The sequence below is a fragment of the Pleurodeles waltl genome, chromosome 8, assembly GCF_031143425.1.
Source record: "Pleurodeles waltl isolate 20211129_DDA chromosome 8, aPleWal1.hap1.20221129, whole genome shotgun sequence".
Taxonomy (NCBI): domain Eukaryota; kingdom Metazoa; phylum Chordata; class Amphibia; order Caudata; family Salamandridae; genus Pleurodeles; species Pleurodeles waltl.
The window spans coordinates 1453246792-1453273531 of NC_090447.1; the positions used below are offsets into that span (position 1 = coordinate 1453246792).

The following is a 26740-nucleotide window of genomic DNA, read 5'->3' on the forward strand; positions in this document are numbered from 1 at the left end:
TTTCGTGTGGGGTGGGTTGGGAAATGAATGTTTCTGAATTTATGTTTGAAAACTATCACTTAAAAATAAACTGCTTCTCAATGCACTGGTATAATCTGATATACTAAGTTGAAACAACTCTGCATGTTAAGGAAATACAGTTTTTGAAGAGACTTTATTCTATTTTTGCACTTTTGCTGCAATATGTCTTTAAAAATGAAGGTGTTCCTAAATGAGCAGGACAATCTAGTTACTTCCTTTCTTTTTCTCCAATCAGCGTTTGAATAAAGCCTTGCCTTTTATTTAACATATTTTAATCACTGTGCAGAGTTGAGTAAACAGCAGCCCAGTCCAGAGGGCCGCATGTAAAGGTCAGGCGGGCCACATGCGCCCCCTGGCTGTACTTTGAGTATCACTGGTCTAACACAACCAAGGTCGAGAGTCTTAATTGTTGTTTATTATTTGTCTTTCAGTCTCACCCTGCACTGAGGTTGGGGTGGAGAGTGCTGAATATTTAGAAATAATACGTTTAAAAGCACCTGCTGCAGAGTTGGAGTTTCCCATTACTCAAATGGGTGTAGTTTCTGAAATTTGTCTGTTTCTATGGACTTCATTGCATAATTTTGATCTTGAGAAAGTGTTACTCAAAGTGTCACACATTTAGTTGTTGAGAGGATGAGATGACTCGAGACTTATAGCCCCAAAGGGGGTCGCTCACTCAGCTATTAATGGTCATTTTCATAGAATAGAGACTGAGCCGAGTCTTTTGAAATATTGGTGCTTTTCAGCAGTTTTAGGATCTTCTTAGAGTTTCTCATTGCTCAGATGGGTGTAATTTCCGATATTTATATGTTTTCCTTGTTTTCATTGCATGGTTTTGCTCGCAAGTGTCACTCATAGTTGTTCAAATGTCACTCATAATTCCACTGAAATTATGAAAATGTCACACATAGCAATCTGAAAACTTGGCAGTTATGGAATTGTTTAGAGGAATAGTTTTTTCTAGACAAACTGTGTAGACGAGCAAAGAAGAGCGATCTTGTGACAAAGAGGTCTGCACAGATTGTAGGAATTAACAGAGAACCCCTTCTGAAGTCTCTTCAAGTATCTGAAGGGCTGGTACCTGTTGAAGGTGTATGGGTGGATTTTTCATTAAAGCAATGCAGTTAGGCTCTCTAGACAATTGTGTCTTATGGCCAAACAAGTATTGCTTATGTACATGCTTGTACACAGAAAACAAAAAAAGAACATAATTCATACACAGTGCACAGCAGCTACTCTTCAGTCAGAAATTGTTCCAAAGTGGCCTGATTGACTACAAGCAAAATGTGCAAGATCTTGGCTTCCCATTTTTAAAAGAGCTAAGTCAGTTCTTTTATTTGGGTGCAAAAGCACATTCAGATTATATTCCATCTTTATAGTGCACTCTTTATGTGCAACGTGAAGATGGATAGAGCAAACTATATTTATTTCTTTGTATATACGAAGGCATGTGTTGGTCTTTATTGAGAATCAACCTAGCTCAAGTGCAACATAGATCCGAACAGAGGGTATCGTCCCCAGGAAGACACAATCAATGTGTTCATTAAATTGGTGTGTCTTTAGGTTTTCCCGAATTGTAGGAGAGTTAATAATGATCTGGTGTTGACAGGTCCAATGTTCCAGATCCTGGAAACATGAATGCAGATTTTCCATCTTGCAATGTTCTCTTTCCAGTTTGGTGATATCCTAGCTAATGGCTTGATATTGTTTCCCAGAGATAGTTTGTTTGCCACGTAACATAGGGTCTTTTTGTGAATGGTTTTGTACGTTTTGTAGCTGGTCTTTAATATGATCACGGTTGGAAGGGGGAGCCAGTGTAAGATTTTTTACGTGTGGCTGGGGGATGACGTGGTCGAATTTCTTCAATAACCTGATGAGCAGGGCAGCTGCATGTAGGAAATCATTCCAGGGTGCTAGAGTGGTGTTGAGGAGACCACAGATCAGGGCGTTGATCTGTCCAGGGAGAGAGAACTTAAGCTTGTACAATTGTTCTAAAGTCTCATTTCTGGAGAATCACCTTCACTTTCTTAAAGAGGGAGTTTTGGAAACAAGCTGTCTTGGTCTTCCTAGAAATGTGTTGCTTCAATGAGAGGTCCTTGTGGAGGGATAATCTCAGAGATTTTTCATTTTTTCATGGTTTATCTGCGGGTGGGTGGGCTGTTTGGGGTTGAAGCTTGGGACCTTTAAGTATGAACATCAGGTGGTAAGGAGATGCCTCTTTTTGCAAGTTCACCCCCTCATTTGTGGACTGATGCTGCTTGTTTTTTTACTCTGAGAGTGCACTGAAGCCTGCTAACCAGACCTCAGTGCTAGTGTTCTAACCTCTTTCAAAGTGTATGTCGAATTGGCTTTCCCCAATTGGCAAGTAATGACTTACTTATAAGCCCATAGTATGTGGTACAAAGGGCCTGTAAGGCAGAATGTCAACCCAGGGCTGCAGCACGGGTTGTGTGATAAAGTACAAAATGGCTCCCAGCCTGCCACTGCAGACTGGAAGAGCAGTGTTTCACTGCCAGTTCAACTTTGCCATTTAAACCAGTACCAAAGCCAACCCTTCCCTTAACAATTTATGTAAGTCTCCCCTACGGAAGGCCTATAGAGCCCTGTGGCAGGGACCTGTATATTATTAAGTGAGGCTTATATTTCTCATATGACGTGTCATTTTGCTGTGGAAAAGTTAGTAGCCCCGTTGTCTAGTACAGAGTTACTGTCTGGGACTACCTAACTGGATACTGTAAAGTATCAAATGAACTGTGGCATTTAACCCAACCTGACACCCAGATCTAATTTAATATCACTATTAATTTAATGCAACTTTTAGAAAGGTGCCATTCTGTGACCCAGCCGGTCCGGTAGCCTCACACGGGCACTGGCTAGGAGACTGCTTTCAGCCCAGCTGGGGATTTGTGTGAACGACTCCCAGACTAAGGGACAATAGACATGCATGAAAGGGCGAGGTGTTACACCCCCATTAGTCGTAAACTACTCAGGGTGTTAGCCCAAAAGGTGAGCTTCAAAGAGATGCTGCCTTTGGTGGGTAACTGGCAAAAACACTCCCAGGAGCTTCCCCTTTCTTCAGATAGACAGGCTTTAGACAGGGCCAGAGAGGGAAGACCAGTGCCTAAACCGGTTTTCCCGTGGGCGTGTTGTCTCTAGGTAGCCACACCTCTAGGGTGGACTACCAAGCTCCTCATAGTCGAGGGAAGGTGCAGACATCTTTGGGGAGGTTAAATACTGCACCCTGGGATTTTCACATGCCACAATTCACCAGAAATTCACCAGAAATGTAATTGTTTGAATGTCATGAGGCCTTCTTCATTAAAAAGGTGGCCTATAGAGCGGGACTGCGCTCCCGACCAGCAGTGGAAAGCTGTCACACTGAGGCCTGGGGTGAAACCTGCGTTCCAAATAGAGAGGTCAGGGGTGAGGGGAAGGATTTCAAGCCTTTGCCTACGGAGACCGTATCCCATATTCTCTGTGACATTTGCGTGATTGAGTTGATGTTTTTAGAAGGCTGGAGGAAGTTACATTTCATGTACTAGTTTAAAAATAGGGATATTTGTCATTGAGGAATGCCTTAATGATTACTTTTCATTGAAATTGTGTAGCCATCATAGATCTCTTATGTATAGATGTGCTATGCTATTATAATAGCCTTGTTGTGAAACTAATATCTATTCTTACCTACCTTTGTATTCTGGTTAATGTCATTTTTTTTCTAATTCCTGTGTTGGTTATAAAATTGATGAGGTGGGTGTTTCTGATGGCAGCATGTAGAGTAAAGCAATGCAAAATGTTTTTAATTCTGGTGAAGTTCAGTAGCAGCTAATGTCAGGGAAGAGTGGTGGGGCAGGGGTTGGGGGTTAGGAAGGGTTCAGGGAGTGGGGGCCAAAATAAGAAAATAAATCATACAAAAAGAAATTACCTGACTCCCAAGGAATCACCGCTCTTCTGCTCCTCCGGCTCCACGGCAGGCACAGGCTCCCAGCCTGCCATGCGGCCCCCAGCCTGCCATGCGGCCAATCCTGACGCTGCTCTCATGCTGCTTGCTCTCATGCTTGCAGCATGAGAGCAGCATCAGGATTGGCCTGAGCGCCCTCAATTTTAGCTCCGAGGCAGACTGGGAGCCTGCGCCTGCTGTTTTCAACACAGCAGGGGTTGGAGACAGCTCAGTGCCTATTTTGGTTTGGCCGTCCTTAGGCAGACGGCCAAACCCACATGCGCACTGAGGGGAGTTCACACAACTCCCCCTTCATGGTTGTCATCAGGATGATGAACCCACCCACAAGACTCGGCTAGGAACGAAAAATAAAATGATAATAAACCAGATTTATTATCATTTTATTTTTCAAGTTTTGCCTCTAGTGGCAGGGAGGCGACGCTCCCCGCCTCAACGGAGGAGCTGCCCCTGGTGAAGTTTCTTGTTGCATCCTGTTTCCTAGTTTACCAATTCCTGAGAAACGTTTTCACAGCACAGAGAGATCATTTTCACTCTAACCAAAACAGGCCAAGCTGGAAAATGCCATACACTTTTGTGACAAACGTCACGATTTATGAAGTTACACAATTTTTCCACAGAGCTTTCCAGAGGTTGGCAAATAAATACTTTGGGCACCACTACAGAGCTGCTTCCCAGAAAGGCTATCATCACAGGTATAGCATGTTTGTACCTCTTTAATGAACTGTCCCGGCATGTTCTTTATTGCGTTCAGGTGGAACCCATATCCACTGGGCCCTTTCACCAGCTTGCAGAGCCTGGCCTTATGAAGCACCCCTCCATTGGCAACAGGCGCTGTGCTCGGGGCTGGGGCGGGGGCTGAGGCTGGGGCGGGCGCTAGCCGCGCGGTCGCTGTTGCTGGAGCAGGGGCTGGATTTGCTGCCGCAGCCACCACCAGGCCACCTTTAGGTGCCTCTTTTTCTCCACGCGCATAGAGACTTGGAGAAACACCTGCCTGCGAAATAAAATGCTCAAATAAATAACCTTCATTGAAACATCCCTAGGATGGTTCTACCACTAGTTTAATTTATATTAGGCCTCTTTCACAAAGATAATAAAAAACAAGCATTGACAAAGGCAGCAGGTCTTGCCCTTTGTGAGGGGGCATGTTTCGTAATGGTTCTACGAGAGAGAGAGCGAAAGAGAGAGAGAGAGAGAAAGTGTGTGTGTGTGTGTGTGTATGTGTGTGTGTGTGTGTGGTGCATCCACCTGTCCTACAAAGTTCCCACAATGAAACAACGTATGTGGCGACAGTAATATGGAAGACGGAAGTAGGTACCCTATGCTGGACAGACTGCAAAAGTAGGTGCAGGCCATTCAGTCACAAAAGTATGTGAATAAAAAAAACATATGATGAAGTGTAGATTGTAAGTGGCGAACCTATTAACATGCACAGCAAAATATGCCACAGTAGCTACTTTTCTTTGAACCACCAACCAATGTAACTGTCTCCTGAGAGATAATATAAAGCATTGGAAAGAATTTTGTATTGTTGATGAAACATTGTATGGTGTTTTTTTTTTATCCAAACAGTGACTGTAATAGTGTAATAGGATGCGTAGGTATAGCAATATTATTCAAGAAGGGAAATATGCAAGCATGTGTACGTAAATCACTGAAAGAAGAGTGAGGTTGTTAGTACAATTTAAAATAGTATATATTTAGCATGTTTGAAGTAGTAGTGCATAGGGTGTCAGTAGTAATGGAATGTTAATAGCGTCTGTTCAAAAGAACGGAAACGGAGAATTGTGATTGATGATGCTTAAAAACAGAAAGTGCTTAGCATCCGTGCATATCATGTTAAGAACACAGTGGTAGTTAGCAGTTAACATGGACTAGTTTTTGTCAGCAAGAGAAACGTATGAGTTGCTTACAAACAATGTGACAAAATAAGTGGAATATGGACAAAAGGCAAGTATTTTTTTGCATTTTTTCGAAACGCCTATTTTCACACACTATTTTACTTTGTCAAATCGGATAGCAGTGGAAAACCGATAAAAGGCCAGCATTTTATTGTATCTTTAAAAAGCCTATGTGCACACGCATCTTTACTCTGTGAACAACCAAAACTAATTTAATCATGATAACTTGACAGCAAAGTAAAACAAATGCATGTGTGCAAGGGCGATTAGTGAATAATACCATTGCATTTAACTCCTAAACAGGATGCCACAAGCCAGCAACTAGCTGTTGTTGTGCTAGCAACGTAAATGCATCAAACAACTCACAATATCTTAACTGTCATGTTATTCTGCAGTCTAATGAAAGGAATCCTTGAAATCCTATCACCAAAACCTATGGAAAACACTTGGGGCACCGTAAAAATCCATGAAATGCCTTGGCCCCTGATAGACAGCCAATCCAAGCAATCGTACACCATGAAAAACAAAAAGAAAGGTAATGACCGAGAGGGGCTGAACTAAAGCAAAGTCTCTCTCTGTATAAGGCCTTCAGAACAGCTGATGTTGTTTATAGCCAGACCTAAAAAAAATAAGGTCTTCCATATGCATGTTTGTCGTGATAAAAGTGTGCAACTTGAATGCATTTGAAAATTCACAAGCAATTACATGTGCATGGTGCATAAAATGCACAATGTGAAAGGTGATATGTTTTTAAGCTAACACAACTGGACATTGGGCATATTGAGAATTAGCAGCTTGATTATGGGCAGTAAAATGTAATAGGAAATTAATTTTGAATTCAAACTTTAATTAATGAAAACATTTTGAATTAAATATATTTTTCTGAACTTTTAAATTAAAAAAAAAAATTATCACCTAAAGAACAAGATAATGTGCATTAATAATTATTAAAACTGATTTAGAGAATGAATTAAAATCAATGTAATTATTTTTCAGTACTTTTTTGGTTACATTAATTTTTAAATTCAAAATAGATTATTAAAATACTCTATAATTAGATAAAAATATACATTCTTAGTATATATTTTAACATTGATTTAGATTTATTATTTTAGATCTATTTATATTTTTATCTATTTTTAATCATTTAATTTCATTTAACACTTTTAATTTCTATGGTGTATTATTTTAGGTCCCTGCTTCCATTATCTTCTGTGGGAGGGTGTTGAAATACCAGCGGTTGGTCAAGTGTAGTTAGTACAAAAGTGTATGTTACTGAAAAAGTAAAGTTTGTGAAAATACCAAAAATTACTAAACTTACTAACCTAACTTTTTGCATTAAGACCTCCTGTTTCTGCTGCCTTCTTTTCTGGTGGCCTTAGGATTCTGCTCACTTTACTGCTGCTAACTAATGCTAAAGTGCTTGTGCTCTTTCCCTAAAATATGGTAACATTAGCATATACCCAATTGTCATATTTGGTTTACTTATAAGTTTCTAGTAAAGTACACTATATGTGCCCAGGGCCTGTAAATGAAATGATACTAGTGGGCCTGCAGCACTGATTGTGCCTCAAATGTCTTAGACCTGTCACTGTAAAGACTGTGTGAGTGGTTTTGAACTTCCATTTTGACATGGCAAAATAAACCTTTTGCCAGGCCCAAACCTTCCTTTTTAATACATATATCAGTCACCCCTAGAATAGCCCCTGGACAGCCCAGAGGGCAGGGTTTAATCTATTTAAAAAGAAGGACAAGTACTGTTTAGTTTTAGGGGGCGTGGCCAAGGTCTCGGAGATGGCGCACGCCTAAATTCCGAGCTCCGGAGGGGCCGGTGAATAATTGAGCGAAAAAGCGCCTCTGCCGGGCCGACCGAAGTCCGGACTGAGGGGTAGACTCACAGGAGGGGGCTAGGCGAGAGAGTGCCCCTCTGGTGACGGCGAAGTGAGCCCGGTGCCGAAATCGGCCTCCTGGACGGCTCGGGGGACGAGAGGCCTGGGCGCACGACTGCATCCGCGGCCTCGCGCTGGGCTGTGGCCGGGCCCGCCGGAGAGGGAAGGAGGCGACGGGACGTGAAGGTGCGGGGCCCTGGGCGTGGCCTTATCAGACGGTGAGAGAGCAGGGGGCGGCCGTGCCCACGGGAGAAGTCGCGCCCAGTCGGGGCGTTGCAGGACGGAGTGGCTGAACGCGGGCGGCCCCGGGAGCAGACGGGCGCCGACCCGGGCGAGAGACTGCGGCCCCTACAGCGGCCCTTGAGGGTGTCGGGTGGCGGAGCTGACCGGCCGGCGTGCCCAGAAGCGGGCGGCTCCAGCGGAAGACGGCGGCACCATCCCGCGGTAGGAGCGGGCAATGCGAGGCGCGAGGGGGGATAGTATGGAGTCCCCTCCTCATAGCGGCACAGGTGCTGGAGGGGCCTGAGAGCCCATGAGGTCCCGCACCGGAACAGGTGCGGCGGGGCAGCGCCCCGGGAGGCGAGCGGCCCCGGGTGGACTCGGAGACCTGCTCGAGGCGGTGATTGAGACCCGGGTAGGGCTGCAGGCCGGGGCTGTGATCAAGCGTCTGGTCATTGGACCCGAGGGGACAACGGAGGAGTTCTCCTCCATCGCGACGGTGCAGCCGAAGAGCGCCCAGCGGCGAAGAGTTATCGGGAGGCTGTAAGAGGGGACCAGTGCAGCGAAAGGCCGGAGTGATAAGGGAACACATGGAGAGGTCACTGGAACGGAGACGGAACCCGGGGCCCTGACATTCCCTATGGCGGCGTAACGTGCAGTAAAATCGGTCCCTTGAGGACTGCTGTGGACATTGACGAGCCTGCGTGGGACTGCTAGGCTGTTTGGGGCAAAAGTTGAAAAAGAACGATCTGGACCTGCACCAAAGTGGGGCCCCTGGGGGGCTGATCTGATCCCTGGGACGGGGGGACCCATTTGTCTGGACTGCAATAGGGGAGCAAAGGCGCGGAGCACCCAACGGAGAGACTCAGAAACAGTGGACCCTGAAGGGTACGGGGACCCGGCTGAGGAAAAGCCTGGGGCAAGGCAGCGGCTCATGGAGGGGAGGGAGTGACGTCTTGGAGAAGATAGACAAACACCGCCGAGGCTGCTGTCAGGGGTCCCTGGGGCGGGGCCTGCGGCCGCGCTGATGCCCTCCAAGGCTCGCCCCAAAGCCAGAAATATGGAGTCCAAGGCTCAGGCTGAGTGCGAAGAGTCGGGCGCGCAGGACCACACACAGGTCAAGGTCCAGGACACGCTAGATAAAATTCTTGGAGCGATAGAGGACACCAAAACAACGCTGCAGCGAGAGATCAGCCAGGTTGCGGTTGAGGTGAGCTTGCTGAGAGCGGAACACCACAAATTGGTAGATAGAGTCAAAGAAACAGAAACTGCCCTGGCGGACATAGCACCGAAGCAGGAAAACCTGACAGCTGAAGTGTCCTCCCTGGTTGACAGAGTGACGCGCCTCGAAAGGAGAGTTGAAGACGCAGAGGGGAGGAACAGAAGGAATAACGTACGTGTGGTGGGTCTCCCGGAGGGGACCGAGGGTACGAACATGGTTGAATTTTTGGAGAAGTGGTTCGGTGAGACGGTGGCTCCGGGGCGCCTGACCCCCTTCTACACGTTGGAGCGGGCGCATCGGGTACCGGCGAGGCCGCTGGCCCCGGGCAGGCCCCCCCGGGCCGTGATAGCTAAACTGTTACATTATAGTGACAGGGACACCCTCCTGCAGAGGGCCAGGGAATCGGGCCCTTTTAAAGTCGGAAACGGGGAGGTGACATTATTCCCGGATTACACTCTGGAGGTACAAAACAAGCAAGCTTCGTTTCTGGCAGTCAAGAGAGCCCTAAGGGAGGAGGGAATCCAATATTCGCTACTCTACCCAGCCAGATTGAGAGTGATTCTGGAAGGGAAAACATTGTTCCTTCAGTCACCTGAGGAAGCCTGGGAATGGCTAGAGTCACACAGCTCCCGGGCAGGAGGGTCCACAGGAAGGGTCGCGCTTGGGAACGGGGCGCGCCGAGCGCTGAAGGGAAGGAAGCCCAGAAACCGCAGACGTATGGTACCTACCCAAACACAGAAAGAGAAAGGAAGGAAGGAGGCATTGGAGGCAGCGGCACGCATGAGCGGAGAGGCGTCACCCCAGGAAGAATCCGGGAACGAGTCTGACGACACAATGGTTTCATCTGCAGGTGAAGCGGATCATTCAACCCGAGCCCCGAAAGTAACCCCGCAAACAGCTGACGAACTTGGCTAGCCTGGACGCACGGAAGGCCCTGGAGACAGGGCGCGTATTGGGATCGACCGGCCCCTCCGGGCAAGGCCACCCCCCCAGTCCAGTACTCTGCCGTTTGACAATAATGGCGGGTACTGCTAATCAGAGTCTGAACAAGTTGCACTGTTGCACAATTTGCTGGGCGACCTACAAGTTCGGAGGCGCCCTGGGGACTGGGAGTTGGGTCATACAGTTAAAAGTTAATAAGGCAATGTGGGAATTGGAATTGGAATGTGACAAAGTTATAGATAAAGGGAGAGGAGGCTCCGAGGCTTGGGAGGGCCGGGACAGAGCCACCAAACCGAAAATGGGCAATGGCAGATTACAATCTCATGACCTGGAATGTTAGAGGGATGGGCACTCCGGCTAAAAGGCACAAGATACTCTCCTATCTTAAGAGAAGGGGTGTACAGGTGGCTCTATTGCAGGAAACTCACCTGGCGCCTGGAGAGGGAGAGAAGTTGAGACGTAGGTGGAGGGGGCAGGTATTCGCAACGGAATACTCTGCCTACGCTAGAGGTGTATTGGTATGGATCAGGGCGGGGGTCCCCTTCACGACGATCTCTTCCAATATTGACAAGGAGGGTAGATTTGTGATACTGGAGGGGAGGCTGCATGGTGTACCGATAGTCTTGAGTTGCATCTATGCCCCTAACCAAGACCAGGTAGCCTTCATGTCAGGGTTATCGAGTCACCTTACACGCCAATGCACCGGACAGCTATTAGTAGGTGGGGATTTTAATGCGGTGCTAGACACTGAACTGGACAGGTCTACCCCTCCTATACAGGGGGCTGCGGCAATAAAAACAGCCAAAAGGGTAGGGGAGTGGTTGGACGGGTGGGGGCTATCGGATGTCTGGCGAGTGCATCACCCAACTGACAGAGATTATTCTTATTACTCGGGTCTTCACCAGGTACATACAAGAATCGATAGAGTAGTATGCACTGCAGGCCTGTTAATTAACATGACACGCTCGGAATACTTGGCCCGCACCTTGTCTGACCACAATCCCTTGTTAATAACGATGAGGGTGCCGGAGGATAGACCCCCCATACCGTCTTGGAGGATGTCCCCCTCAACACTTGAGGACCAGTCGTACAGAGAAGCCTTACGCTGTCATTTGACAGAATACATCGAGACAAACAACGGGTCCACCCCCACTAGGGCCCTGGAATGGGAGGCACTTAAGGTGGTGACGAGGGGCTTTTGCTTGGGGCAGTCGTCGGGGGTTAGACGTACACTTGAAAGGGAGCTAAATGCTCTGGAGAAAGACATACACGAAGGGGAGTTGGGACAGGGGAGAACTGCGCAGGAGAAGGAGGATTACAGTCGAGCCCGCAGGGAACACTCCCGCATTGAAGAGCAGCTTAGATGCCATGATAGACAAAAGTACACAGCATCCCTGCAGGCGGAGGAGGGTAGATCGGGGAGAATGTTGGCGTGGTTGGTCCGCTCCGGGGGGCAGGGTGAGCCTATCACATGTGTACTAGATGGGGAGGGTTCACGCAAGCTCAGCCCGGCCCAAATAAACAATGCATTCAGGGAATATTATATGCAGTTGTACGGGAAACCCAGTGATCTGCGGACAGAGTCCTTCGACGAGTACCTACAGCAAATCCCGCTACCAACTCTGAACGCAGTGGATAAAGAGGCCCTGGGGGGCCCAGTGTCAGTGGAAGAAGTAAACGAAGCCATAGCACAGCTAGCGCCAGGGAAGACTCCGGGAACAGACGGGCTCCCCATGGACTTTTACAAAAAATATAGGTCACTGCTGGCTCCCCAACTGACTGAGATGTACGCGGAGGCACGGCGACAGGGTGAACTGCCACAAACGTTGCGGGAGGCTGTGGTGGTCCCTCTCCCCAAAACTAAAGACAGGGAAGCACGGGTGACGGAGTTTAGGCCTTTATCAATGCTAAACAGTGATTTCAAAATTCTTAGCAAGATCATGGCTGCTCGATTGCTGCCCCATATGACCAAGCTAGTGCATACTGATCAGAATGGCTTTATTCCTGCCCGAAGCACCTCGTTGAATTTAAGACGGGTTTTCTCGGTGCTGCATATGCCCAGGGCTTTGAGACCGCCAGCTGGGGTTTTGTTGGCGGTGGACTTCGAGAAGGCCTTCGACTCAATCAGGTGGGATTACTTAAGGAAGGTGATGCTCAAAATGGGACTAGGGGAGGAATGGGTGAAGTGGGTGGACCTACTGTACGCTTCCCCCCTGGCTAGAGTTAAGACCGGAAAGTCGATCTCCAGTGCATACCCAATATACCGCGGAACTAGGCAGGGCTGCCCCCTATCACCGATGTTGTTTGCCCTGGCAATTGAGCCCCTGGAGGCACAGTTGCGGCGAGAAGGAGTGGGCAAGGGAATTATCTGGGGTCCGGCTGAGCATATCGTTTCTCTATATGCCGACGATATACTCCTTTACCTGAGGGACGGGGCGGGAGGTGTCGGGTGGGCGCTGGGGATTCTGGAGGAATTCGGGAGTCTATCTGGACTCAGACTTAACAGGAGAAAAACATTTGTATTCCCTGTTCTGGCAGGCTGCGCTCGTCCGGACTCGTGCCCTGCGGACGTAAACTGGGCCCCGCGGACTTTTAAATATTTGGGCATACAAATATTTCACGAACTGAGCGATCTTAGGGACGGCAATCTCGGCAGGACACTTAGATCCCTGCGCACCTCGGTGGAGTTCTGGAGGTCATTGAAACTATCAATAATGGCCAGAGTGGCGCTCTCCAAAATGGTCATGCTGCCACGCCTACTCTATTACTTTGCGAACCTGCCAGTGCAGGTCCCTCCTACATGGTTCCGAGAGTTAAATGCACTGCTTAGAGAGTTGATATGGGATGTGGGTCGCAGGAGAACGGCGCTAACAACCGTCTGTAGACCGGCGCGTCTGGGGGGACTGGGTGCCCCTGACTTCGAGGCGTATTATTTGGCATCTCAGCTCCAGTGGGTGGCCGGCTGGATGGCGGGCAGGGGACAGCTAGACCTGGCAACAGTGCAAGGAATAACAGACACAGCTCGTATAGCGGCAAATATGGCGGGTAGGAAGGTCGCCCTCATAGGTGACAGCATAATGTGTAACGTGGCGTTGAAATGCTGGAAGCGTTGCGTGAAAAGGACCGGGGTCGGGCCGCCATACTCTCCCGCTTTACCACTGGAGGTAGTCGCCCTAGAACTACGGGGGCGTGAGCGAGGGGGGCTAGGATTGGGGCCATGGGTGGGAGCGGGGCTGGGGGCAGTGGGGGAACTATTCAAGGAGGGGTTGCTGAAGAGCTTCAATGACTTAGTAGTAGGAGGGGTACCGCAAGGTCAATTCCTATTCTTCAGGAAGCTGATGCACACCCTAAAAGAGCACTGGAGTACAATTAATGCAGAACCCACAACCCATGGGGTGCTGCACCTCTTGTTGACGGCAGGAGAGGAACCTCACATGATCACAAAAATATACCGTGCCCAAATAGAGTCAGCTGTGGACCCCCTGCACTCCCTAAGAGAAAAATGGGAGAAGACAGCCGGGCGAGACCTGTCCGAGTCGGAATGGGCCAGGGCTCTAGCTTATCCTAGAACGATCTCACGCAACACGAGGCTCAGATATATTCAATACAATTACTTACACAGAACTTACCTCACCCCACATCGGTTGCACCGCATATATGGGGGGGCTCCCAAGGTATGCCCCAGATGTGAGGGCGGGGAAGCTGACTTTGACCACATGATGTGGGTATGCCCGAGAATCCAGGTGGGTTGGTTTGAGATGATGGCTACCCTCACGAAGTTATTCGGCTTGGAGCTCCGGCCAACCCCTGATTTGTGCCTACTGGGTCTTCGAACCGGGATTAGGTGGGGCAAGGTTGGGAATCGTTTCCTTGACCTGTCTCTGGCTCTATTTAAAAGACTGATCACGAAGGGATGGAAGTCCCCAACCCACCCATCACTAACAGAATGGAGGAACAATGTCACAAGGTGGTCCAGGGCAGAGCTTCAGGTCCTTAGGGCTGAGGAGGCGAGGGGGGTCCTTCAGACCCCAATCGCGGCGGAGTGGGAAAACCTAGTGTCTAACTGGGAAGACTTAACAAAGAGTCCGATGGAGCCTGAGGGAGTGGGATGAGCTAATGGACACGGTCAGAAGATCCCAACATAGGGGAAGTTCACTGTAACTAAGACTGAATGACTACTAAGAATCAGTTTGATCCGGATGCGGTATGAGTGTGAGGGGGAGAGCGGGATGGTATAATAAAAAGGATAAGGGAGGGTAATGACGGAACGCAGGGCAATAAAACACGACAAGCAATACCCGGGCAAGCTATCTCCCTTTTTAGTAATTCAGCAATTAAACAGTTCCTCCCACATAGGCCTAAAAGTTCATATACAGTTTGAAGTTGAGTTAAGTCTGTTAACAGGTCACAGAATACAACAGTAACGTAGGATAATGAAAATGTGAATGCCATTATAAAGTTTCAATTGGGCGAAGAAATAACTGTTGATAAGTTAAGTAAATGCATGGTAAAGGCTAACCAAATGCGTAACGTACTGCATGGACCGCAAAGCCCGGAAATGGTATAATTAGCAGAAATGTATAATCACGACAATACGTTACTGTAAGAAGAATTACACTTGTAAAAACAGCAAGTAGTTGATAACAATAAAAACAAATTAAAAAAAAAAAAAAAAAAAAGTACTGTTTAGTTTTACATGTCCTGGTGGTGGAATCGGTTTTCACCACTGCAAGGCCTATCTCTCCCATAGGTTAAATTAGAATTGCTTTATTACATTTTATAAACATCATTTACAAATAAGAAGAGATAACCCCTTCATGGTTGGTGTCTTTGGGATCACAATTTAATATCCTAACTTATGGTGAAGTCAGATTTTAAATTGCAGATCTGAAAATTCCACTTTTAGAAAGTTGGCATTTTGTTGCCTTAACCACTTGGTGCCTGCAGCCTGTCTCTGGTCACATGACTGGGTGTGGTTGGCGATTGGGATTTGTGTGACAGCCACACAGAATGGGAGCCTCGGTGTGACTTGATAGGCCATCCTGAGCAGAATGGGAGTGGAGAGCTGGATACAGCCTCACTTACAGCTGAATAGTCTGGGTCCTGTCCCCACACAAGTGTTGCATGCTCTGTGTAGGGAGTCTGGAGCCAGGGTAGGGAGTGAAAGACATCTGTGCACTTGAAAGGCATTTGTTTGAGGTCCTCCCTACATCAAAGACACCACTGGGTATAACGACTAGGCCTCAGAGACCGCCACTTCAGTAAACTTCTGGACCTGTGAATACTCTTCCAGGAAGAAGGACTGCGGTGCTGCTGAAGGACTGCCACACTGCCACCCTGCTGGATGGCACTCTGCTGGGTTCCTGCTTTGCTGTGCTGAGCTGTTGCCTGCTTCTCTGTTGCTTGGGTGAGAGAAGAACTGGACTTGCAACCCTCCAACCCAGAACTCAGAATGACTCCAAGGGCTAGTTGTCTGGCCTCCTGATATGAAGTCTCTGGGATACAAAAGACTTCCAATCACCTTGCTTCTTCTCCTGGACTCTGCCATCTGTGAGTCTACCTTGCCAAGTGGTACCACCCCAGTCCTGGAGCCTTGGAAGTGGATCTAGGGAGTTTCCCAGCAGAACTGATGCATCCTCTCTGCAGAGCAGAGCATCTCCTAACAGAACCGATGCATCACCTTGAATAAGTTGCGCATTCTCGAGCAGAACCGATGCATTGCCACTGTTGTGTGGATTGGACCTGGTGCAAAAGACTTGCATCGCTGCCGCATCTTGGGTTCAACACCAACCAACCGGTGCTATAGGACACTTCCACAGAGCAGGTGCTCCCATCCCTCAGCGACAGCAGCCTCAACAACAAAGCCCAAGCTCTGCATCACAGCTTCACTGCGCATCTCAAACAACACATTGCCCCAACTGTGCAACCCATCTCCGACACCAGCATTCACATTGCAAGCCTGGTGATGGGATCCTCACCATCAATGCACCACCTCACAGTGCAGCCTCGCTGCATCTCAGAACCAATGCATTGCACCGGCTGCGTGACGCATCTTTGAATTGAAACCACACAACGCTCCACAACCAGGATTTAAGGTACTTTTTCAATGGGCCTATTGGGTCCTTGTAGCTGGCCCATGCTTTATCACAGTCAGCCTGAACTTTTGATTTTGTTCCGGTCTTGTGCGACCATATATCCCTGGTTGGTGCTTTTTGCTCTTAAAAGTGCTATACTACAGTTTATTCTTTCAAAATGTATAACTTAAGCTCTACTGATTACATTTTTGTAGTTTTGGTCTTTTTTATTTATTACATTACGTTCTATATTTGTAACCTAGTGTGGGATCCCTTTTGTGTGATATTTTCACTGTTTTACTATTGCACAAATACTTTAAATATTGCCTTCAAGTTAAGCTTGACTGCTGTATGTCAAGCTACCAGAGGGTGCGCATAGGTTAATTTGGGGTTTGCTTGTACCTTGCCCTGAAAAAATTGTGTTTGCTGCTTGAAAAGGGCTCACGCCCTAGGCAACCAGCAACCCAATTTCTCACACATAGTGTAAACTTAGTCAAAAGTGCAGTATGAGAATAAGGCCTGTGATTTTTTATTTATTTCATCAAACATAGCAGCACCATCATTGTTTTTACTGCATTCTTAATGTGCTGGCCATCCGATCCAAGTCTATATCCAAATCCATTGTTGGAGATCACTTTGAATCTCCTTGGTTTAATTGTAAAAGTGTATGCCCATTCTGGACAGTTGCCTCTTGAAGGATTAGTTCAAAGAAGTTAAAAAAGGACTTGTTGATTTTAAATAGTGCTATGACACCCAATCTCCAAAGTCTTTCAGTCACTTAATGAAAGGAAAATGTGTTGCTGTTTTGTAACTTTCAAATAGAACTTTGAGATGTTTCAATATTTGTAGCCTATGACACTTTTGGTGTCCAGTAAAGTTTTGTGAATCTCTATGTACAATTTAGAGGAAAATACATATTTGTTTTAACTTCAAAAGTTGTTTTAACCTCGACTGGCTTTGATTTTTCAATTTTGAAAGGCTGTGTATGGTTTTATAGGAACAACACAAACTCATTAATGAGTTTGACGTTGAAGTCATGCAGGTCTTCATAGAGATTAATAGAAGTTAATGGTTTACTATATGGAAAACTACAGATGGAATTTTTAGGGCTTCCCAGCTTAGCTTGCATTGCTCGTAATGAAGAGTGGACTATCAATGGTCTGCCGTGTGGCTACGTCCAGGTTATTGTCTGATAGAGAATGTTTCCTAAGCAGATTGTTCTTAACCACAAAGATGTATAGTTGCCTAAGATGACACATCTTAATTTGTTGTGATTCTTGGGGTCCAAATGGGGTCTTTATAAAATTGTTTCTTAACTTACTTTAAAGGATAATGGAATGCATCCGCGTGGAAGGGATACATTGATTGGCACATTTGGGTAATGCTAAGTTTGCTTTTACCAGAGCAGCAGGAAGAAGACTTGTGAATCAATCTGTAGGTGCAAGAGATATTATATTGTGCTATATGTATATGTAAAAGTGCAGTATGTTCACACGATTCAAGTTTCGTTTCTGTTTGCTGCCATTAGAAAAGGACATGAGGGGTAATCAGTTTGTTTTTCCATAACTTCATTGTGTAGATATTTGCATTTCTTGACATTTTTGGTTGACTGGGAAATTTCTATGCATATATCACAATTTCAGAGTTTGGAGGTGATTGATGGATTTGTAAATTTGGGTTTTTAGTCCATTTCTTTTGCAGTTATCATTTTGTTTTTACAATATTTCATCATAAAGAGTCAGGCATGCCTGTGGTCATCATTGGTGCCATTACACAATATATTACCATGCTGGTGATGGTATATTTCTTATGTTTATGTGTCTTTTGGGGTGATTTTCATTTGAGTGATTGCTTCTATATTTGTAACCTAGTGTGGGATCCCTTTTGTGTGATATTTTCACTGTTTTACTATTGCACAAATACTTTAAATATTGCCTTCAAGTTAAGCTTGACTGCTGTATGTCAAGCTACCAGAGGGTGCGCATAGGTTAATTTGGGGTTTGCTTGTACCTTGCCCTGATTTTTAATTTTTGTGATGTATCAGACTAGGCAGTTTGCGCTGGACTGTTCCTATTGGAACAGAACCAAGGCTGATTTTCATATGAATGAGTCTAATCTAAGGTGGCATAGTGAGCAAAACAAGTATGGGGCACCCACCAGACACAGAGCACTCAATTCTCCCTTTCCTGGAGAGCTGGAAGCAACAATAACTATAATGAGTACTAATATGTGTCAAGGTGGATTCTTTTAGAAAAATTGTTAGAGGAAATACAGAGATGTTTGCATCGATAATTAAAAATATAGCAGATGCTACCTTGGACAACCAAACATGCTAAACCTTCTGAATCTATTTTTGTTTTAAAAATAGACAGCAAAAAACAGTTACTGCATTTTGGTGTGCATTGTAATAAAACATTAAACCGTTATCGATGATAAGACTGTACAACCCGCTTTTGGCATCTTTGAACTCTGGCAGTTTTGCCCCTATACACTACTACTACTGCTAAATACTGCTCTTGTTTTGTTACTTGACTGAACCTCAGAACCACAACCCTGTTCCCAGGCCTTGCATTCCTGCCTTACCATTTTGTATAGGTGAGCTGTCTCTGCATCCACCACCAGCAGGGAGGTCTTATCTCCACCCTTCTGTATCTTCTCCACCACCTCCTCATGCTGCAGGTCCTCCACAGACTCTCCATTCACTGCCACCAGATGGTCACCGTCCTTCAAACTCGACTTGTCTGCAGGGCTGCCAGAGTCAATGTCTTTTATGAAGTTGCCTGTAGATGAAATAGCAGTGCAAAAAACAAATAGATGGTTTCAGTTGCCAATGGACAGCACAGAGTTTAAATAGTGCTAGTCACAGGTTGCTAAACTATCCGCATGTCTCCCTTTGTCTTTTTGGAGATGTTACAGGATAGCCAGAACAATATGATTGTTTAATGGAATCAACGGTTGTCTCTAAACTTCTTCCCATTTTGCAAGGGACCACAACCTTATGAAGAAAATGCAGCAATAGCAGGAAATGTTCAGCAAGTAAATCAGAGAGACCTGAATAACATGTATTTGATGAATTGGAGTGGGTGTATGGTGGCAAACCCAAGGGAGATGTTGTCACAGTGGCAAAAGTTCAAGGAAATTCAGGCAGTTGTATGTTGGGCATTGCAGTCTACAGATGAGCTAATGTGAGAGTGCATTACTGAAGGAAGATTGTATTTATTACTGCCACATAATAAAGCACATTGTTTGGAAATGAGATGAGGGAAAGAACTTGGGAAAGGACATAGGATGCACAGCTATTTGGAGAGATGTTTAATGCAGCAGGATGACCTTCATCTTTTTGCCATTGAATTTAACATTTGAGCCAGTTTAAGACCACTTAGGAATACATTATGGTCATGAATTTATTGGAATGAATGTTTATTCAGTTGCTATATTATTCTGGTTTTAACAAACCATACAAATCCTTACAGACACATGACATTAGGGTGACCATCTTACTCCATGTCATCAAAGACCCTATTTTCAGTTGCTGGCTTTTGACCTACTAGTCAGTGCTATCAGGTGTGTTAGTCTAATTAGCTCACTAGAAGAAAAACTACTCTCCAGCATCCAGAATGCATTAGGTTGTTACATGAAAGCCCAGGAAAATAAAGTGTCCATGAGGACATAACATAAAAATCCGTACAAAAATATTTTTAATCTTAGTGCACACATGCTACATTCCTTCAACATTAGACAACTCTCATTGTGCAGCCTTATCTTTTGAAACATTATTGATTCTCTTTCACATGCCAAACTTTCATATGTTACCCTCAACTTTATTTGATTTGTAAGGACTAAGGGGGCACTGCACAAATGTAAAATTGAAATTGCAATACTGCAAATAGAAAATAAAAATGCAATAAAAGTACAATAACTAAAATCTAACAGAAAACTGGAAAGAAAGATATCAACAAACATGTTCAGCTACAACCAACAAATAGATACTTCAAGAGAAATTAAAAGTTGAGCTTTTAAGAGCAATGGCAAAAGAAGAATAAAGGGGCTATTGATTGATAGAGTCACACTAAAATAAAAAGCTCACACAAAAGATATAAAGGGATATAAAATGAAAAATATTACTTTTGAACAAAGATGGTTTGCAATGTAAAAAATCTAAAACAGCACCTAGAGCCAACCCTATCCCACAATAGAACTTGTGCAGCTTTATTTAACATAGTCTGCCAAATTTGTTAGAACATATTAACATTGTTCAAAAGGCTACTTAACTTTACCTTTCTTGCCATGTTCCTCCCTAAGGTAGAACCCATAGCCATCTTTGCCCTTTTTCAGCTCTACTAATCGTGGCTTTAAAGGAAGGAGCTTCAGATCGGCCATTTCGCCTTTTAGTGAGATCTTTGAATCGTTGTAAAACTTGTAGGAGTCTTTGTCAATGACCAGGAATACAACTGTGTCTCCAGACTGTTTTACCTAGACAAAATAAATGGTGGTGTTACAGCAGAATGTTGTCAGCATACTTCAGTATCTTTTATTTTACCTATGATCTGGGAAGAGCAAATGTAAATTGCTAAATGGTGTGTGGAGATTCTAGTAGCTGTTATCATCTTTTTTATGTGGGATTGAATGGTGAGTGAATTGTGATCTACCTAAATGGGTAAATAGAGAGAGTGATGGGATTACATGAAGATAGTAAAGTGGTATGCTGTTATAAAACTTAGTGAGGCATAGCTCTCAGGAGCCAAGCAATATACTTAAAGGAGCCAACAGTGATGTGACATTTGCAACCTTCTGGTAATCAATTATCAATAAAAGAATTAAGATTGAACAAAGTTAGAAAAATAAGCATAAGCCAGAAATTAGCATTTTGGCCATACAAACATATAAAGGTATACAGGCAAGTTAGCAAAATAGAGGAGGTAACTTTACTGGACTATCTCACTGCAAGTTCTTGGGTTTGATGGAGAATAATCCCTGGGGTTATCATTTTCTATTTGTATCAGATCTGAATACTACTAAAGTAATCTTTTTCCAGACTGTACAGCCTGCAGACCCCTATGTGGTATGCTTTTTTTTCTCTCAACATCATTATACCTGTAAGAAACTAAACCCAAGGGCATCCAACTGCTTTTTTTCTGAACTGAACAAAGATTTGGAGGACCTGAAAACAGCACAGGTACCTAGGTGGCAGTTTTTTTCTAACCTGACAAAAGATTTATCTAGACTGAAGTGCAACACCGCATCACTGTCAGGTCTGAGTGTGCTCTGAACCAAAGAGATCACCCAAAACCCTATCAACCTGAGTAGAATTTGGACATTGGACACCCCCATCAATAACCCAGTTTTACACATTATGAATCACCATCTTCAGGTTCTCAGATGTAGAGGATAGAAGAGGCACTGTTATGTTGAAAAGCAGTGTGGGTGGTCGATACCCAGGATGCTATGTGGATAGTCATCTTAGCTTTTTTCTTGAAGATTAAAGGTAAGTGAAAAGAATACTTTATTGATGCACGTCTGCTGACTTTCTGGTGCTATTCCAGTCAATTCTACAATGATAAACCTAAAGTTGACTGTGTTTTATATGTAATCTGTGAAACTTATCACATCATGTAACAAATCATGAAGAAAGGTTTAATTAGAATGACATAGTTGTAAAGAGCCTTACATTAGCAAACCGTACAGACCAGGAATTCCTACACACAGTTAAACTTTAAGGAGAACATGTGCAGACATCATAGCAGCCCATACACTATATATGTTGATTTTAAATGCATCCGCATACAAGGTTTACCAGCTTTGAGCATGAAGCTTAAAAAACAGATCACCGGATCACATAAGGAAATGGATTGTATGTTTTGAGGATTTGTCAGTAGGGCAGAATACAGCTCCTTGCGCAAAGTGTTTCCAGCCCTGCCCATGTAGCCAGATCACCTGCTAACAGAAAGTCTTTGAGCAAGTTAGAATGTGTTTGGGGGAGGGAGTTCCAATCCAGTAATTTGCTATCCCAATCAAATGTGTGTTCAGAATAAACTGTATATAACTATTGTGTGTCTATGACCATAACAGCATTAAATCTCCCATGGCCATCAAACAATCATGACAACTGTGAGACACATTGGATCATTAGTAAATAAGGCGTCTCTAAGGTGATATAATGAGTCAATTTAAATCATTAAATAGTAATGAATGTGGTGAATTCTATTGGCAATTTTTAAATCCAGTTTTTCAAAGGTTCCATCACACTATAAACAAGAGTGTAAAGCTTGGCTTGTTTTGCATTCCATATGGTCTTGTTACCTTGGCTGCCACTTCATCATGAGTGGCATTTTCCACATTATCCCCATTCACTTCAATCAAACGATCATTGTCTTTGACACCCGCCTTCAGAGCAACTCCTTCTGGGGCCAGTGCCGTTAGGAACAGGCCCTTTTGACCTGGAAATAGATATGTTGGTAGTTTACATGAACAAGTACATTACAAATGCAAACTCTATATATTATGATATCAAAATGTGTAGAGTGCCCGGTCTCCAGAAGTGACTTCCTGGTGCCAAAGTCACACCCAGTTTTTAGAACACACATTTGGAACTCATCATCTACCAGCCTTAAAAACATCAAACATCAAAAGAGATGGGTTTTCAACCTTCCACAGAAAGTATATTGAAATGCCAAAGTTCTCATCAGAAATGTATGCACATACGTACCATAAAACACATGCAGTGATAGCAAGACTGACTTCAGTATAAAATAAACACATACATACATCAATATATATATATATTACCCAGAGGCGGTCAGCTGCTCCATAGGAAAAACGGTTTTGTGTTGCTAAAAACCGTGGCCCCGTTTGTCAAATCTCCATGAAACTTTCCAAAAAGGTGCTATTGTGTTATATATGTAAATATATATATATATATATATGTACATATATATATATACATATATATATATATGTACACATATATTCACTACAAAAACAAAGTTTAAAGTAATGTTAAAGTTGGTGAATATTTCAGTGGCATCATTAAAGTATTGAACTAAACAAAAAGCATATATATATGTATACACACACACACACAAACACCTTTTATTTTGATGCTGTGGTCCTATTGTTTAAGAAATAAATAGATAAGGCACCATTGTGGACAGTGGTCCAGGCAAATTAATCTACAACACAGTTACTCCAGGACACAAATATGACACACCTAGAGCTAGATCATAAAACATTGTTGTTTGGAGCTAATAGGGGTTGCCACCTTTTTAAGAGAAAATACCCACAAGATGTTCATTTTAACTCCGAGGTTCTAGGTGGGCCAGAGCTGGCGCTTGAATAGAAATTTGTATAACAGCCTTTGTATTCACCCTTATCATTGCTATTTTGCATTTTTGCTTTCAGTAATCATTTGGGAATGCTGTAGACAAGCCTAAAACATTTTGGATGCAATATATTCTTGTACTTGTTTTAAGTTTGCATTTCACAGTGGAAAAAGTACAAGCTTTTTGTCAATTTTCTCAGTTTCTTTTTTGCTGGCTATGATATGAAAATACTGGACATGCCATTAAATAATGGCTAGTACTAACTGTAATGCTAATACTTAATATGAAAGTGAACTTGTGCTGATGGTGTTGTGTGGCTAAAATATTTATTCATGTTCAAACAATTGTGCTGCAGGTGAGGAATACGAACAATGCACAATTGCACTGTGTTTAGTTTTCATTATGTTGTGTTGTAATGTCTCCTCTGTGGTATGTTGTGTTGATATTTTGTTGATCCTGTTGGTGCATTGTTGTGGCGTGCTGTTCTGTTGGTATTTTGTGTTGTGTTGGTGCAAAGTGCATAGTAGTGTGTTGATTTGTTATGTTAACTGTTTTTTAAGATTTTTGGTTTGCTGTTGTGCTTTAGTTATCATCTTCCTTTATATTGTTACTTTAATTTTAGGTGGGGCAAAGTTTATTATTGTGTTGTGTTGGTGTGCTGATGTGTGATGTGACTTAGATGTATTGGCATGCTATTTTTTTGTGTTCCTCTGGTTTTGATGTCTTGTGTTATTATGGAATGTTGAGTTATCAGCTCTTGCTTTATTGTGTTGCTGAATTTGTTGTGCTGAGATGTTATTGTATTTTGTTGAACTTGGTGGGCTTTTCTCTACAGGTAGTGTGCTGTACTTATTGCAATGTGTAGTGCTGAACCATATTGCATTTCGCCATGGCACTGTATGTATTTTTGTTTTGTTCTGGACCATTGTTGTGTTGTATTGCTGTTATGTCATTGTGGTGTTATGTGTCTGTAACGTAATGTGTGTTGTGTTTTGCATTAGGTTATATTGTGTCTGTGCTGTGTGTTGTTCTGTCCTGTGTTCCTATTGTGTTGTTGATGTTTTCTAAGAAGGAATATTTCATAGATTTGGTTCAGCAATGCAGATACTCGAGAAATACAGATACAGAGACTCAGAGTCATAGGCTTCAAATGGTACATGACTCACTGATCTGTTGTAATAACAGAACTCCTTTCATCATTAGTGGTGGGTGGGTCTGTGCTCGAATCTTGGGCACAGGAGGTGCTCTGAAGCTCTCTGAAAGCGAAATCACCTCTGGCAACCCGAGAGCTCTCGTCAACATTCCCCTTTCACCCCACCTCTTTCAGTTATAAATTGTGCTTGTTTGTCATTCACGAAAGGCTGAGAGTATTGTAATATTAGAACATTGGAATGTTGCTAGCTCCATTAAAAACAATGGGGTGCTGCGGGCTTTTACTGGCCGGTAAAAGCCCGCAGCGCCAACATTCCAATGTTCGCTTTGTTCACAGCAACAGCTGTGAACAAAGCCTCACGGAGCCCGAGGGGATTTTAATCCCCTCGTGCTCCGTGAACATTTTTTTTTTTAATAGAACATTCTGCCCTGTGTGGCAGAATGTTCTAATAGCCTTAGAACCCGCCGTAGCGGGCTCTACCGGCTATTAAAGTCCCTCTCCCTTGTTAAATTCACTTCGCCTTCGGCTCGGGCATTTAACGCGGGGAGCGGGCCTTTAATAGCCGGTAGAGCCCGCTACGGCGGGTTCTAAGGCTATATTAGAACATTGGAATGTTGAGAGCTCCATTGAAGACAATGGAGTAGCTCTGGGCTTATAATGGAGGGTAAAATCCCAGAGCTTCAACATTCCAATGTTTGTCTTCATCTTTCTCCCTTTTAAATTTAGAACATTCTATCCTTAGTTGTTTTAATGTTCTAATAGCCTTATAGCCTGCTGCATTGGGATATACCAGTTGTTAAAGGCCCTCTCTCTTTATAGGTCCTTGCTTCAGGTTTGAGCCTGTAACTCAGGTTCAGGGCCTTTAACAACCGGTATTACCCTTGGCAGCAGACTATAAAGCTATAATACCACTGAAAAAAGATACACTCTTATGATAAGTTCAAAAGAGACAAAGTACAGTGTCAGAATCTTGCTTGTATTCTGTTTTTGGAGCTTTTATCCTTTTTTTGGCTTACTACTATAATTGTCGGGTAGGGCCATAATGTGAAACCCTAAAGTGAATATTTGAGCCACTAATATAAATAGCTGGTGGTGCGGTGTTTTCTGATTTATTCATTTATTAGAACAGTCCTTTAGGGGTTGCTGGATAAATTCAAAAGCTATTGATATTTCTAATCTTTCTTTCAACTCAGTCAATTTTTTTATTTAATTACTCAATGTTTCAGTTTAACAAACTTCTGTAAAGCCTCTTCATTAGTGGTGATTATTATTACATCAATATCTGAATTTCATTTTCAATTTCATACTTACAGTATTGTGTTATAGTCCACTGTCAGTTGTGGAAGGGCCTGAGCCACACCTATATTTTTTTACTTTAGGTCCAGTTGAGCTACAAGCATTTTTCGTAAAAATCAACAGAAAATTGACCATGTGACAAGATGATTACAAAGAAATATTTTCTCAGGTGATGGAGCAACGCACTTCCAGATCCTCTCGGTTCATGCGATATGTTGATTTCTATTTATTTTTCTAGTCCTTAATAATTTCTCACCTTGTGTTGTTTTCAACGAAAAGCCGTAACCCTTTTTGTTCTTTACCAGGTAGCAAATGCGAGGTTTCTGCGCAGAGGTTGTAACCTGGTTTGTTGTAGGGATTGTTTCTAGTGTTGTAACCTGGTTTGTGGTAGCCACTGTTTCTGGCACTCGAGCCGGCTGATTTTGATTCAAGTTCTCCAGGTTCTCTCCTTTTTTCTTGGCATTTTCATAAGAGACTGCATCCAGAACAAAGAGGTTCACTGAGTTCCCGCTGGCTTTAATGAGCTCCACCACCTGCGAAAAGAAGGGCAGTCGCTGACATGGAAACTGAAGTGACGTCATCATGGGTAGGTCAGGCTAACAGCTTAGAGTAAAAAGGTGGCTTTGTGAGGCAGTCATTGGACAGGGCAACTGATCCTAACCTTCTACTTACCCAATGACCCCAACCCTCCCTACTATATCAAGTGCTAGTTTTGCTTCCTTGCACCATATGAAAATGTGATTTTT

The 26740-nt window shown here is 44.0% G+C and overlaps 1 protein-coding gene across 3 annotated transcripts in view; it reads right to left on the bottom strand.

The window, feature by feature from the left end:
- PDZK1 (PDZ domain containing 1) overlaps positions 1–26740 on the bottom strand; it is a 106007-nt gene that overhangs the window by 41672 nt on the left and 37595 nt on the right. For all 3 annotated transcript variants that reach the window (XM_069202626.1, XM_069202627.1, XM_069202628.1), the window contains 5 exons: positions 26251–26527; positions 22527–22663; positions 20504–20699; positions 18810–19006; positions 4692–4973 (listed from right to left, as the gene is read on the bottom strand). In XM_069202626.1, the coding sequence (XP_069058727.1) occupies positions 4692–4973; positions 18810–19006; positions 20504–20699; positions 22527–22663; positions 26251–26527 (1089 nt within the window). The remainder of the gene's footprint in view (positions 1–4691; positions 4974–18809; positions 19007–20503; positions 20700–22526; positions 22664–26250; positions 26528–26740) is intronic.